The following is a 15887-nucleotide window of genomic DNA, read 5'->3' as shown; positions in this document are numbered from 1 at the left end:
TTGGGTTTTCTCTCTTTAAACTAGGTTTCCCTTTAAATACGTAAGAAAACAGTGTCACAGTTATGCAACAAGATCACCTCTTAATTTTTTTTTAAAAAAGGGATAGGAAAGTCAAAATTAAAAACTTGCATGATCCAGATAGAGAATGTAATTTTAAGACACTTAAATGCACCTCTATTTTCAAATGTTCTTCGTTCTCTAAGAGGGCGATTGGAAAGTTGTTTAAAATTGTATGTTCTATCCAAATCACAAAAGAACATTTTGGGTTTCCCGTCCCTTTAAGCTAACATTGCATGATGTATTTGTGACGGTACAGTAGCTATGCACATCAAGAGATCTTTGGGAGATAATTCAATACCAGCTGTGCACAAAAATACACATTTTTAGCTTCACTCACTTTAACTAGCCTTAAAGGAACAGTAGTGCAATCATACACATGCATACACTACTAGGGTTGCACAGATACCATTTTTTTTTAACACCAAGTACAAGTACCGATACTAGTTTTCAAATACTTGCCGGTACCAATTACCGATACTTTTTTTTATGTCATGTGACAGTTTACCAAGCACAATACAAATTATTTAAGATACCTTCTTTATAATTATGAAGAACTGTAACTCAAAACATTATGAAATCTGTTTTGTCACAAAGTTCACAGAACATGTTTATAAATAAAAAAATATTACAATAAAATATAACAACCAACAAATATAAAATCACAACCAACCAAAAGTGCAATACAGTAAAAAATATAACAGTGCACTGTTTAATCATGGGGAACAACACTATGGGCTAGATTACATTTGACAGGTAAGCTTTACCAATGGAGTTGGAAATGTATACAGTGCATTGGTAAAGATTACCAATGAAATCTAAATCTAGCCCTATAATTGCAGGATAAGTGTTCATTTGAATGAACTTAATTTTTCCTATGAGTACTCTTCCTGCAATTATATAAGCTAAGGCAGGGCTTGACAAACCCAGGAGCTAGGTAGCCACTGGCTCCTAGAATTTTACCCCTTGCTCCTAACTTTTTGGGTTATCCTTCATATCTCTATATACAACTGCCACTGTCTGGCTCCTAAATCTTTTTACTGGATCCTAATTTTTAAACAGATTTGTCGAGCACTGAGCTAAGGACAGGGCCAGATTAGCCCACGAGGATACAAGTAAATTTCCTGGTGGGCTGCAGCAGCTTGGGCTGGAAAGCGACAATTTAAAGGGGTGATGCAATTGGGTTGTAGTGCTGTTATATAACAGACAATAGTTTTTAATACAAAGTAATATAAATTTAATTCTGAAAAAATATTGCGGAAGGAGTGTCCCAGTAAACCCCTTTGAGAAAAATGGGACATCTGCATTCTACCGACTTAATGGAAAATAGGGCTGGTCTTCATATTTTATCAGGGCTGCTTCTTATTCTCAGTCAAGCCCTGGATGTTTCTCAGAGTACAGTATGTTTTGAACATAATTGTGCAAGATGAGAACTAGCAGTATAACAGGCAATCTAGCAATTAGAATAATTTTTAAAAAGTTAGTGGCAAGTTCTTTTTAAGGAACAGCATGCTCGGCTATAAGTCTGTTTTTGCTATCAGTAAGGAGGTTCAACTGTAAGTTAAACAGTCTTTCACTTTCCACACTACTGCATGGGGCAGAAAGATATGTTTGGGGCATTTTAGCCAGAGATGGAAATCTCAGTTTATTAACTGCCCAGTACTCCAGGGGGTTGTCTGAATGAGGTAATCTCTCCTACAATAATTCAAATAACAGCAATGTATATTGGCATAACAGTAGTACATTTTTAGTTTAGTCTCCATTCCAGCTTTAAATTAAATTTTCAACAAGGGATACCAAGAGAATATAGCACATTTGAAAATAGAAGTGAATTTAAAAGTGTCTTAAAGGGACACTCAAGTCAAAATAAATGTTTGATTCATAAAGGAGCATGCAGTTTTAAGACACTTTCTAATTTACTTTCATTATCACATTTTGCACAGTCTTGTTATATACACACACTTTCTGGGGAACAAGATCCTACTGAGCATGTGCACAAGCTAGTATACGTATACTAGTTTATGATTGGCTGATGTTGGTCACATGATACAAGGGGCCAGAAAATGGAAGCAGAAACAAAATTTGTTAGAATTTTTTTACTACTTATTTGAAATTCAGAGGTGTTAAATCATTTTCTTTTATTGTGCAGTTCTTAAAGGGAAATGAAACCCAATTTTTTATTTCGTCATTTAGAAAGAGCATGTCATTTTAAACAACTTTCTAATTTACTTCTATTATCTAATTTGCTTCATTCTCTTGATATCACTTGCTGAAAAGCATATCTAGATATGCTCAGTAGCTGCTGATCATAAAGGCCTTGTGTGATTGGCTCCCACATGTGCATTGCTATTTCTTCAACAAAGGATATCTGAAGAATTGAGCAAATAAAATAGAAGTAAATTGGAAAGTTGTTTAAAAATTGCATGCCCTATCTGAATCATGAAAGTTTAATTTTGACTAGACTGTCCCTTTAATTATGCAATTCTACTGCATTGAGTGGTCTTTTAAAATTACATGTTCTATCTTAATAATGAGATAGATTTTGACTTTTAGTTAAAATGAAAGGGACAATGAGTCCCAATTTTTTTTTCTCATGATTCAGATAGAACATGCAATTTTAAGCAACTTTCTAATTTACTCCTATTATTTTTCTTCATTCTCTTGCTATCTTTATTTTAAAAAAAAACAATGTAAGTTTAGAAGCCGGACCATTTTTGGTTCACAATCTAGGATGTGCTCGCTGATTGGACAGCACCAACAAACAAGTGCTGTCCAGGGTCTGAACCAAAAATTGGCTGGCTCCTCAGCTTAGTTGTCTTTTTCAAATAAAGATAGCAAGACAAAGAAGAAAAGTTTATCATAGGAGTAAATTAGAAAGTTGCTTAAAAATTGCATTATCTATCTGAATCATGAAAAAAAAAATTGTGGGTTTTATTATTATTAATTATTTGGAGAGCACCAACAGATTCCGCAGCGCTATAAACATAGGCGGAATACAACAAAACATTTATAGGGATCAAACGGGTAGAGGGCCCTGCCAAGAGTCGCACTGTTGTAGTCAGCTGTTAAGGTGATCTACAAACAGTTGGGCTCTTAGGCTTACATTCTAAAAGGGTTCAAGGGGATAGGGTTCAATGGAGGAGAGGAACTGGTATAAACTCTACTGTTCTAAAGAAGGTTAGAACAGTAGAGTCTTTAGGGAGCGCTTGAAGCTTTCAAAAATAGGGGAGAGTCTTGTGGAGCGAGGAAGAGAGTTCCACAAGATGGGAGCCAGTCTGGAGAAGTCCTGTAAAACGGGAGTGTGAGGAGGTAACAAGAGAGGAGGAGAGTAGGAGGTCATGAGCAGAGCGAAGGGGATGGGAGGGAGAGTAAATGGAGACAAGGTCTGAGATATAGGGGGGGAGCAGTGCAGTTGAGGGCTTTGTGTGTCAGAGTGAGAATTGTGTGTTTAATCCTGGAGGCAAGAGGAAGCAATGAAGGGATTGGCAGAGAGGTGCAGCAGATAAGGAGCGACGTGCAAGGAAGATGAGCCTGGCAGAGGCATTCATTATGGATTGTAAAAGGAGCTAGGCGGCAGCTAGAGAGACCAGAGAGGATGGAGTTGCAGTAATCGAAGCGGGAAAGGATGAGAGAGTGGATTAAAATCTTTATTGTGTCTTGTGTAAGGAAATGTCTAATTTAAGAGATGTTTTTAAGGTGGAAGTGGCAGGCTTTAGCCAAAGCCTGAATGGGAGGAGTGAAAGATCTGAGTCAAAATGTGACCCCCAAGACATCGGGCATGCGGGGTAGGGGTAATGGAGTTCGACAGTTTAGTATTCCTTTAAACTTTCATTATTCAGATAGGGCATGCAATGTTAAAACTACTTCCCAATTTACTTTTATCAAATTTGCTTTGTTCTCTTGGTATTTTTTGTTAAAAGCTAAACCTAGTTATGTCCATATGCTAATTTCTAAGCCCTTGGAGGCAGCCAATTATTTCAGTGCATTTTTACTGCTAGACAGTGCTAGCTCATGTGTGCCATATAGATAACATTGTGTTCATGCCTGTAGAGTTATTTGCGTCTCAGCACTGATTAGCTTAAATGCAAGTCTGTCAAAAGACTTGAAATAAGGCGGCACTCTGCAAAGGCTTAGAGACAAGTGCATTCGGAGGTTCATCCTGCTCTTTTCGGAGTAGGATTTCTTATTGTGCAAATCCAGATCTCAATGTGTTGCACTATCACAAGAATAAAGCCGGCTCTAAAAAGCCAAATGCCGTGAGCGTTTGCTGCCTTCCACATTCGGAGGCACCCCAAACCTCAATGCATATGTCTATAATTAACCCTTTTGTAGGAGTTAAAGCCAAAGCATAGCTGGAGATTGGTGGGTACACACATATGCTGGTCCTAACTGGCTCAAAAGCCATGTCCAGCTTAGGAGTGAAAGTGCATTACTGTTTCAGGAAGAATTTTAACTGCAACAAAAAGGGGGGGGGGGGGGACCACACCGTTACACAAAGGAACTTAGCAGTGTAATAATAAAATTGGTCATGCCATCTTCCATAGCATATATTATACAGAGACAAGACGACTGATCTTTTATATCCCTGTTCCTTTAAAAAGATACAGAACTTTAAAAATGGTTCAGTTTATAAAAAGTCCCATAGCAGAGGGAAGTGTCCAGCATCCATGTATTTAACTATTTGTACAGAAGTCTGACAGCCCTATACTAACAAAGGTTGACAAACAGAACAGATACATCACCTAATTCTATATACTTATACTAATTTGGGAAAGATTGTATGGACAAGTGTAAAAGGCTAGTTTAACCATGACTGAAAGATTAATATTAAACTAGGGCTAGCATGTGAAGAGAGTAGCCCATGTACTTAGAATATCCCCTTTTAAAATCACACATGCATATGTCTATCAGAAAGGGGGGGGGATGAGAAAGAAAAACTACATTTAAAATAATATACACACACACACACCTCAAAATAACGAGTATTGCATTGAGCAATGACACTTTTATTGGACTAACTATACATTTATAAGTTGACAAGCTTAAATGTATAATTAGCCCAATAAAAAAATAAAGTATCCATTGCTTAATGTAATACTAAATCACTGGACCAACATGGCTACATATGCACACAAACATTTTAAAAAAATTAACACAACACCCTTTCCCCCCCCCCAAGAAGTATAACTACAGGAAAATCTGGATATAGTTGGTAACCGGACTACATATGTCTATGCCACAACTGGATGTGGGCTGCACAGAGCAGCAAATGCACTGCACCTGGGTGCTTGCTGAGTGTTTAACCTCTTTGAAAATGATGTAGCAGGTTATCTCATCCTTAGATGCACAACAAAAGTCACACTTGTAATGTTTTAAACCAACCACTTGGGTGCAGATAACCGCAGGGAGACAGCATCCCTTTCACCTGTGTACCCAGTTTAGAAACTGCCTTTTCAAATTATATAAGATTTCATGTATCCAAAAACAACACAAAAAAAAAAACACATACATAACTGTCAACCTCCACACAAAGGTGTCAGATACATAGTTGAAGCAGGACACGGAGTGCCAATAAACACACACATGCATGTAGCCGCAAGCCTGCTGTGAGAGTTTAAACTTATCTGGGGGGGTTTGACAGTTAAAGAGACAGTAAAGTCAAAATTGAACTCATTCGGATAGAGCATGCAATTTTAAGCAACTTTCCAATTTACTCCTATTAATTTTCTTCGCTCTTTGTATCTTTATTTGAAAAAGAATATAAGGTTTAGGTGCCGGCCCATTCTTGGTTCAGCACCCGGGTAGCGCTTTCCGATTGGTGTCTAAATGAATTAGAGCAGGGGTCAACAACCTTGGCACCCCAGATGTTTTGCCTAATAAAGTGTGTGAGCATCATGGGAAATGTAGTTCCAAGGTTGCTGACCGCTGAATTAGAGCATATTAAAATTGCAATGGAATATTCCTTTGAAACCAGCAATAATTTGCACGCAGTATAAACCAACAAGCAGTTTTGGAAAAAGGCAAGAGAGATAGATATACATATACATATACACACACACATTACAATATAAGTTGTATTTGTATTTCACAACTGCAAGACCAAGAAAGGATTCAGCTAAATTTTAGGTGGCTGGCAGAGTGAAGTGGGGACAGACTCATTCAGGGTGCCAGGGTCAAATTTAAGGCTCCAGTGGCTCCCTGGCATTTGGATTTGTGGAGCCCCTATCTAATTCATAGTGAGGTATAAAGGAATAGAAATGCTATCATACTTACTGGGGAGCTTGATCATCATCATCACCTGAAAGGACAGGAAGGTTGTTTTCTAAATAGGGGAACCACATTCTCTTCAGAAAATTTTGTCAGCGTGGTGCCATTACAAAGTAGCCGGGTATGGGCATTTTAATACTTTGCCATATAACATTTTCTGTTACTTCTAAATATTACTAAAGCTACCAGAAGAACAAATTTAAGTTCATTTGTGCAACAAACTGTTGAAAAAATTATTTGCAAAATAGAAGCTTAAAATCTTACATTTTGACCAAGTGGTGTGCCCATTAAATAGGTCACAGTGAGAACACTGGGAGATAGACGCATAACATACAGAGATACCGTTTTAGAAATACTTATGCAACACCAAAACAATCACACTCCTATGAACAAGGGTGCTGAAATGGTTAGATTATCACCGCTCTCATTAACAGAGAGATTTCAAAGGGAATTACAATTCTCTTTTAACTTGGAGGCTTACACAGATCAAAATCATGAGCGTTGTAGTAACTTGTATGACCCGACAATGAAAAGATGGAACGCGAGACATCCTCTTTCAAATGAGTGCCGCCAACAGACATGGAAGGTAGCATGTATTCATCAACAATATTGCATCGGATAGGACTCTCTTTGCATTACATGCCCTCTAAGTAGGCACAATGTTTAAATTCAGGTGCATGGGAAGATGCACATATGCTATATTCAGAGTGCAAGCTACAGCTGAAACGATAACTTTTAATAGAGACATTTTCTATATACTTTAAAATTGAAAAATGCATTTCAATGTTAATTTATTTTTTATCTCTGTAATAGAGGGCTAGTAACCCTGACTAGCAAACCATTTTACTTCTGCCCATTTTTTGAGTCGACATTAAAAGGGACATGAAACCCAAATTTTATTCTCTAATGATTCAGACAGAGCAAGATATTTTGAACAATTTTCCATATTACTTACGGTATTTAATTTGCTTCATTATCTTGGTATCATTAGTCGAAAAGCATACCTAGGTAGGTTTAGGAACAATAATGCATTAGAAGGCACTAGCTGCTGATTGGTGAACCAGTGAAGAGAGACAATTATATGCAGAAGTGATAAGCTAGTTCTCAGAAATGCATTTCTGATCCTTCATTAAAGGATACTAAGGGAATAAAGACAATTTGGTGATAGAAGTAAATTATTAAGTTGTTTAAAATCATATCCTATCTGAATTAGGAAAGAAACATTTGGGGGTTTAATATCCCTTTAAAAACATACATAAAATGTTTCACAGGCTCTAAAATAAGGGGGGGGAAAGAAACATTCCAGAATTCTTGTTCCTCTGTACTATGGCTCCTAGTACAGACCAAATGTAGTTACTTACTGTAGGGACAAGCAGAAATAAAATGCTGCATATTTAATAAAAAGGACAAGGTAATGCAACAAAATGCTCTAGTTACGAAGAGACATTCAGACAGTGGGTCCGAATTATCAAGGGCCGAATGGCCCTGAATACCCTTTTCCGCACAAGCCTTAAGACTGCTGCTCCTTAACTAGTCTGCCGCCTCGGAGGCGGCGGACGGCAATCAACCCGATCAGATACGATCGGGTTGATTGACACCCCCTGCTAGCGACAGATTGGCCGCAAATCTGCAGGGGGCAGCATTGCACAAGCAGTTCACCAGAACTGCTTGTGCAATGTTAAATGCTGACCGCGTATGCTGTCTGCATTCAGCGATGTCCGTCCGACTGTTGGTAAATCGGCCCCAGACACTGGTTGCCTATAAGCTAGTCCTCCTTTCTCAAAGTCTCAACTGAAACTGAATGGAAAAACAAGAAACTTCCACTTGGGGTGAATATTTTGAAATATTACAAAATAAATAGCAGGCGCCCACAACCTGCTTTTCCTCCAATATTATTTCCTCCAATTTACTTCTGAAAACTGCACTAGATTAAGAATCCTTACCCAGCTATGTGCTACATGGAGTTTGAATTAACAATGCAAACATTCATTTATATCAGTCCCTAATGGGCCAAAGCAGTAGACACGAGAAACTTACTGAAAACTATTTAAGGGTTATGTCCCTTGAGTATTCGAGCCAATTAAAAGCAGCATATATGTGTATAGCCAATCACTGGCCTTGTCCTGCTCAGGAGCTGCAGCGTTACAATTCCTGAGCAAGTCGTTAGCTGTGTGTAAACATAAATTAGCAACTGACACTAGTTCTGAAATAATGTTAAGTAATGAGGTTATGCAAAAATATGCTGGTCTAAAGTGTTTGTTAAATTATTTTCCATATATAAAATAACTATTGCAACCTTTTTCACACTGTTCCTAGTATCAGGAAAGAACAAGTTTACTGCAAAAAAAAAAAAAAAAAAACTGCAAATTGTAAATGAACCATTTAAGAATGGTGTATTAAAGATGTGTTTTCTCTATGTACTTGCCAATAGGTTTAATTGTACTATTCCCTATAACTCAATCTAAAATTTTAAATTTTAGGATATGGCATTGCCAAGAAAGCACACGACTATGCACGATTCCTTAATGGGATAGTCTAGTCAAAATTAAAACTTTCATGATTCAGATAGAGCATGCAATTTTAAGCAACTTTCTAATTTACTCCTATTAACAATTAAATTTTCTTTGTTCTGTTCTCTTGGTATTTGTTTGAAAAAGCAGGAATGTAAGCTTAGGAGCCGGCCCATTTTTGGTTCAGGACCTGGGTAACACTTGCGGTTTGGTGTCTAAATGTTGCTACCTATTAGCAAGTGCAACCCACGTGCTGAACCAAAAATGGACAGGCATGAAGAACAATGAAAAATTGACAATAGGAGCAAATTAGAAAGTTGCATGCTCCATCTGAATCATGAAAGTTTAACTTGGACTAAACTATTTATTTAATGTTATATTTTGCTAATCACTAAAGGTAGCTTGCAAATTAACAGAAACAGACAAGTAGCATCTCCCATTATTGGCAGATCAAGTTCAAGATTTTGAATACATACATACCCCTGGCTCCTAAGTTTGTTTTATACTCCATATATCTATATACAAATACCACTGCATGGTTCTAAATTTTTAAACAGGATTTGTTTACCCCTGATTTTTATTTTATTTTTTAATACATAGTGTTAGACACACAGCATGGGTCCTGCTCATGACAGATTTAGGGTTAAACGCATTATGAATAAAATGTGTTTATACTTTACAGAAAGACTAATTCAGTAGCTATCATTTCATTTTCTATTATGCTACATATTTGTATATAAAATGCTTGATATAAAAACGCCCCACCCCCTGCACTTAAAAGGGACATGAACAATAAAAATGTACGGATGTGTGCATTATTATTGTACTATTGTCTGAAAAGGACTGATTAAAAGGGACAGTATACTACAGAATTGTTATTGTTTTAAAAGATCCCTTTATTACCCATTCCCCAGTTTTGCATAACCAACAGTTATATTAATAATGTTTACCTCTGATTACCTTGTATCTAAGCCTCTGCAGACACCCCCCTTATTTCAGGTCTTTTGACAGACTTGCATTTTAGCCAATCGGTGCTGACTCATAAATAACTCCATGATAGTGAGCACAATGGTATCTATATGGCACATGAACTAGTGCGGTCTAGCTGTGAAAAACTGTCAAAATGCACTGAGATTAGGGGGCGTCCTTCAAGGGCTTAGAAATAAGCATACAAGTCAAGCTAGGTTTAGCTTTCAACAAAGAATACCGAAAAAACAAAGCAAATTTGATGATAAAAGTAAAATAATTGGAAAGTTGCTTAAAAGCACATGCCCTATCTGAAAGTTTAATCATTTTGACTAGACTGTCCCTTTAAATCCACTTGCAGGGCTCAACAAAGTCTTCTGGACCATTAATACAAAGCCAGTCCGAAGATCAGCAGTATGTGGGTTAAACACAAGCAAAAGTGCAGTAATAAAATGCTCTAATGGGGTAAACACTTCATAAGTATACATAGCATTTGGTCAATTAGGCATTTAAGTGCAAAAAATATCTGCATTCAGAAAAAAAACAAACAAAAAAAAACAGACAAAAACATAACCCCTTGAGAAACCAGATTAGAGCGGGGCTTGACAAACACAGGGAGCCAATGGGTCCTACAATTTTCCCCCTGGCTCCTAACTTTTGGGTTATTCTCCATATATCTATATACAAATACCACTGTCTAGTTAGTAAAATGTTGCCTGGCTCTTAAAGATCTTTATTTTGCAGTATGAACTCTAGCATCTGAGTACAGTTGTAAAACCACAGCTTCTAGAGTGAAAAGGGACAGTAAAGTCAAAATGGACCTCTCATGATCTAGATAAAGCATACAGTTTTAAACAGCTTTCTCATTAGCAAATTTGCTTTGTTCTCTTGGTGTCTGTTGTGCAGAGAAAACCTGGGTATGCTCATAGGACCATAAACATGGCAGAAGTGTTGGCAAAAATGTTATACATTGTTGCAAACGCTGCTGCCATACATTGCTAAAGACATATGCACACTCCTGAGCTTGTTCTATGAGCCTACCTAGGTTTACCCTTCACAAAGATTACTGAAGAGAATGAAGCACATTATAAAAGTTGTTTAAAAAAAAAGTGCATGCTCCATCTGAATCATGAACTATTTTTTTTTAACTTAACTGTCCCTTTAAAGTGAAGAAAAAAAAATTTAAATTACACACCTACTGGGAATTTCATTTTGGAGTTTAATGTCTAAAAAAAATAAAAAATGATAAAGAGCATTAACTGGATGTTTCTCCATGAATGTTGAAATTGAATAGACATTAAAGAAGGTCTTGACATGTCCTGTGATTCAGAGCCCACTCTAGAAATTCAATTCATGGCCTCTAATAATTAGATTTTATACATTTATCTAAACACAGAACAACCATGCCTTGTGCCACAATCCAAAATAAAATTTGTCATGCCCTGCATTATAATTATGCTGCTACTAAAGTCACAAACAAAAAATGAGTGCATTATTGCAAACTTTTCACCTGTATATGCTACCACATAGTAATGACATACACTCAAAGTGCAAGCCTCTTTTGTCAAATAGGTACATTTTCAATTTGACACTTCATCTTTCATCATCTGTCATAATTAGGAAGTGAAGTTTGGGCTATTTGTTATGTACCTTCTATATCCTATCTATATTATCCAATCATGCACTAGACAAAATACACTGCAGAATCCACAACACCCCATATGAATATGTAGAATACAGTTAAACGTGCATCAGTAGTCAACAGCAGCTAACTATACCAAGTGGTGCCTTGGATACCAATTAACTACATGTGTTTGCATTTTAAAATTCCTCTGAACTATATATCTTGAAAAGAAATGTAACTGTGCCCTATCAGCTACAATTTGTCCACCACTGAAACTTTCATTGAGACGTATTATTGCAAAGTTAAGCTCTCTGTTAGCATGAAAATGCCTGACACCCACTCTCTCTAATGGGAAAGGAGTTAAAATAAAAAAATACAGGATCTCAAACATTGTACCTAAACATTATGCGCCCCCCCATCTGTATCATTGACACATCTCAAGTGGTGTACACAAACTATTACACCTTAATTCAGCAGATGTTTTGAAAATAATACGACTGACTTTCATGCTTCATATAAGCATGCCAACATTAAATATCCAAATAAAAATCCACAATACTCAAGATATTAGACACTATCAGTCCTTAGGAAACCCATAACAAAATAATACCACTGCACTTATATATCTTATCATTGCTCAATACAAGTATCATCAAAAGCAACAGTTTGTGCCCTAGACACAATAAACTACCACAGTATTTCAAGTTAAAAAAATATAACCCAAATAAAAAGGCCCTTACAACATTTTGCTTAGAGCAATTTTCAATTAGATCTATAATCCTTATTCTTTTTTTAACATAGGCAGTGTGTACCATGTATTCATTTTACCTCTGTATTCTAATTTTTAGGCCTACATCAGTTGCTTATATATCACATATAAATAATATATTAAAGCTATGTTCCCACTTTACATTGATTTTCCCTTTATGACTGGAGTTTGGAACCTAAACTACATGAAAGGAACAAAAAAGTATTTTTCTCATCTACTACTCCTATTACCTCTATTGTTCAGTAACATGACCAGCATACATACCACCCAGTTGTAGGACCCAACTATTCAATCATTGTATGACAGATAATTTTCCTACTTCCCAATAACTGTGCAACCCCAGTTAATTGCTCTGTGCCAAATAAACCATTTTGTCAATAAGTCCTTCAACTTTGCCTTTTTACTATACTGTAACAGACCTTGGTGACAAGTTAATTATATAGGGTTACATATAGCTACCTTGCCTACCTTCAGACCTGCTCTCTTAGGCACACAATGACACATGGGGACCCTCCAGAACAATGCACTCACTTCATACTACAGTATGACCGCTCAATACTACACGTCTTTCAGAGTACCCTTTGGCCTTCTCTCTAGTTGGTTAACAACTCCTTTGTTATTAGTCGCAAACAGCCTTTACCTCCCTAGCGTTCAGTAGGCACCATTCATATTGCTTAATGACTACGTCCCAGTACACACTGTACCCCAATACCACATGCTTTAATATACTCTCTTATTGACATGAGGCACACATACACATCCCTCTCCCACACTACGTCCTCAGTGCAGTTGCTACCTGCGGTGTTCTGGGCAGGCCTTGTCCGCCGCTTCCAGGACTTCCAGGCGGATGGACTCCCCTCTGCACCGTGGCCCAGCCGGCACTGTATCCATCGGGTCCCTTGTGCTGCTCCGAGTACTCTCCCCCAGGGTAGGACGGGTATCCCCGCCCAGGACTGGGCGCTGTCAGTAGCTGATTGAGGGTCGGTGTGGCTGCTGCCGGCTGCGCGGGCCCGAACCGGGGAGGGGGTGGAGGATAGGCCGGAGCCGGGGGTTTGCCTGAGGAAGCTGCCGGGCGGGGCGGAGGATATCCCGGTGGGTAGGCCCGGTTGGGGTAAGTCGGGTATGAATTGTAGGCCTCGGCGGGAGGCGCATAGTCTAGTCCCGGGCCAGGCTGAAACACTGACGCCCGAGGGTAAGGCGAGAAGCCGAATCCACCAGGCGGGTGCGAAGAAGCGGTCGAGGCCGCAGGAGAATCCCCAGACTCTGATAAAGTGGAGGTCGGTGCCGATCGCGTTCCATTAGCTGTCTCTGGCGGGTCGTTGTCGGTATTGGCCGGGGCCTCCGCTTGTGTTTCGGTTTGCGGGGGAGGAGGTGGGTCCCCGGGGCTCTTCTTTAACTCGGGGCCGGCGGCGGGCGGGGTCCCCCCCAGGCTGGGGCCAGAGGCCGGAGCCACCTGAGCGGCCATGGAGGGCTGGAGAAGAGGGTGGGGATGGAGGAGGCCTCCCCCCCCGGGGTCGTCGGGCTGGGTTCGGTCAGGAGGGGAGGGGGAGCCGCTCAGTCGGACACGAGGCGGTGGAGAGGAGGAGGAGAGGCCATTTTACCGAGAAAGGAGGAGGAGGAGAGACAGGCCGCAAAGCGCGGAGCTGGAGTCTGGGACTGGGGAGGGAAAAGAGGCCACAAGACCCGGGACTGGAGCTTGCGAGGGGAGCCGGGCTCCCCGGTTGTTACACTGGGCTGGAGTTAGGAAACCGGGGATTGGAACCCGGCAGGAGCTTGCTGCCCCCCACACTGTGATAGATTTCAGAACCCGGAGCTGGATTACAGGCAGGAACTGGAGCTGGGTAGCTTGGGCCCCGGACACAACAAGATGTAAATCCCGGAGCTGGATCACAAGTTGGACCTGGAAAATTCACACGGAAACGAGTAATGATAAAACCAGGAGACTGGGTAATGGAGCAGGAACTTTTTTTTTCTTTTTCTCACATGGACCCGACACAAGGGGAGTAAAGCCTGGAAATGTAGTAGAAAGCAGGATCTGGATTGTTCTCACAATTGGAGCAAAACTCGGCGCTGGATTCACAATGGGAGCAGGAGCTTTCTCACATGGATCTACACACAAGAGAATGTAAAGTATGGAACTGGAGCATTGGCGAGTGTCTTCGGTAATTGGAGAACAAAGCCCGGATTCTGGAGTTTGACAGGATGTGGAACTCTTTCACATGGAGCAGGATACTAGTGTACACGAAAAGTAAAGTCTGGAATCTGGATCTCAAACTGGATCTAAATAGCTCACAAGGGAAGCAAGTTGTCAGTTCACTCTTCTAAACCTCACTTCTATTGACCAACATACAAGGAGAAGACAAGCCGGGCAGTAAGACCCGGGGTGGAGCGCGGGAAGTAGGGGGGAGGGAATGTCACGTGATCGAAATGGGGTGGGCTCGTAACGTGGTTGCGTCACAAAATTATGTGCGTCTAGGACGGAGCTCAGTCATTGTGCTGCCAGGCAGCGTGCTGGTCACGTGGGGTGTGTTCTGTGTGTACATATATGTGCATCCCACACATGCATGCATATGTGAGCGTTTAATTATTTTGTATGTGGTGTGTAGATTTACGTTATTTTTTTATTGTAATCGTAACTGGATGCACGGGGCGTCTCACAGCTGAAGTATATTTAGCGGTGAATTGTTTAAAAGCGTTCATATTTTTTCATGAAAACGTGTACAATATAAAGATGTGTCTAAAACACTTTATTTTTAGTCTCGATTCTTCTATGTGATTATAAATATACACACACAACTGTACATATTACAGTTATATATACTCATGCTGGCACTATTTTGTTATCCTGTCAGTTAATCAGACAGTGGCACAAAGAATATTTGGAGTGGTCGATTCAGGGGGAGGGGTGATTTAATTCTCAGCCTTCTTTTGCAGATGGGGTCCAGACAGTATCTCTCAGTGGCCGGGATGGCCCACAATGCACCACAATTTAGAGAGGAGGAGGGTGTAGAGAGAGAGACAAAACCCGCAGAGGATTATGGATGCAGCGTGACCCTGGGGGAGGGTGAGAGGGTTGGTGGAGACAAAGGAGAGAGGAAGCAACAACCTGGAGTGGAGTGAAGTGGAGGCGAGGCACTCTGTGTATATAGTTCAAGTGTATACACATAAATACTAGCAAGAGATTGATTTCACGTTTAATAGAACATATTCACTATATTTTTCTAAATGTACAACATTATCTATAGTGATAATTTTCCAAACATTTTTAGACTTTTTCTCTGTTATACTTGTTAACACATAATGTGAACATTTGTTCCTATAGTCTATACATTTGTATTTACATAAATACAAATAATTGCACCTAGCCAAAGCTCCAATTTAGCATTTTTTTTTAAATATCTGTGCTGTCTAGCACAATAAAAGAATATATATAATTATATATTTAATGCTAAATTGTGTCTTTTAGATAATTATTTGTCTAAATCCTATCAAAATAAGTGAAACAACATAAGAGAATAGGGGCAATGGTACAAAAAGTACTTAAAGGTACATAAAAGGGCAAAAAGAAAATGCTGTAATGTGTTAGAGCATTTTATTATTACACATTGCCTAAAAAGTCATAAATGCATAATTAAAGTCAGCTCTATATCAGCAGTGCACTGATCCAAATTGAACATACTGAATGAGCCATTGA

The 15887-nt window shown here is 39.2% G+C and overlaps 1 protein-coding gene across 2 annotated transcripts in view; it reads right to left on the bottom strand.

Moving 5' to 3' along the window:
* ARID1A (AT-rich interaction domain 1A) overlaps nt 1-14561 on the bottom strand; it is a 502854-nt gene extending 488293 nt beyond the window's left edge. Inside the window, exon 1 of one of the 2 annotated variants that reach the window (XM_053706985.1) lies at nt 12990-14561. In XM_053706985.1, the coding sequence (XP_053562960.1) occupies nt 12990-13658 (669 nt within the window). In that variant the 5' untranslated portion in view covers nt 13659-14561. The remainder of the gene's footprint in view (nt 1-12989) is intronic. The other variant, XM_053706984.1, reaches the window with a different exon arrangement.
* Nucleotides 14562-15887: the final 1326 nt, after the last annotated feature.

The sequence above is a fragment of the Bombina bombina genome, chromosome 3 (genome assembly GCF_027579735.1).
Source record: "Bombina bombina isolate aBomBom1 chromosome 3, aBomBom1.pri, whole genome shotgun sequence".
NCBI lineage: Eukaryota > Metazoa > Chordata > Amphibia > Anura > Bombinatoridae > Bombina > Bombina bombina.
This window is presented reverse-complemented; position numbering and strand designations above follow the sequence as displayed.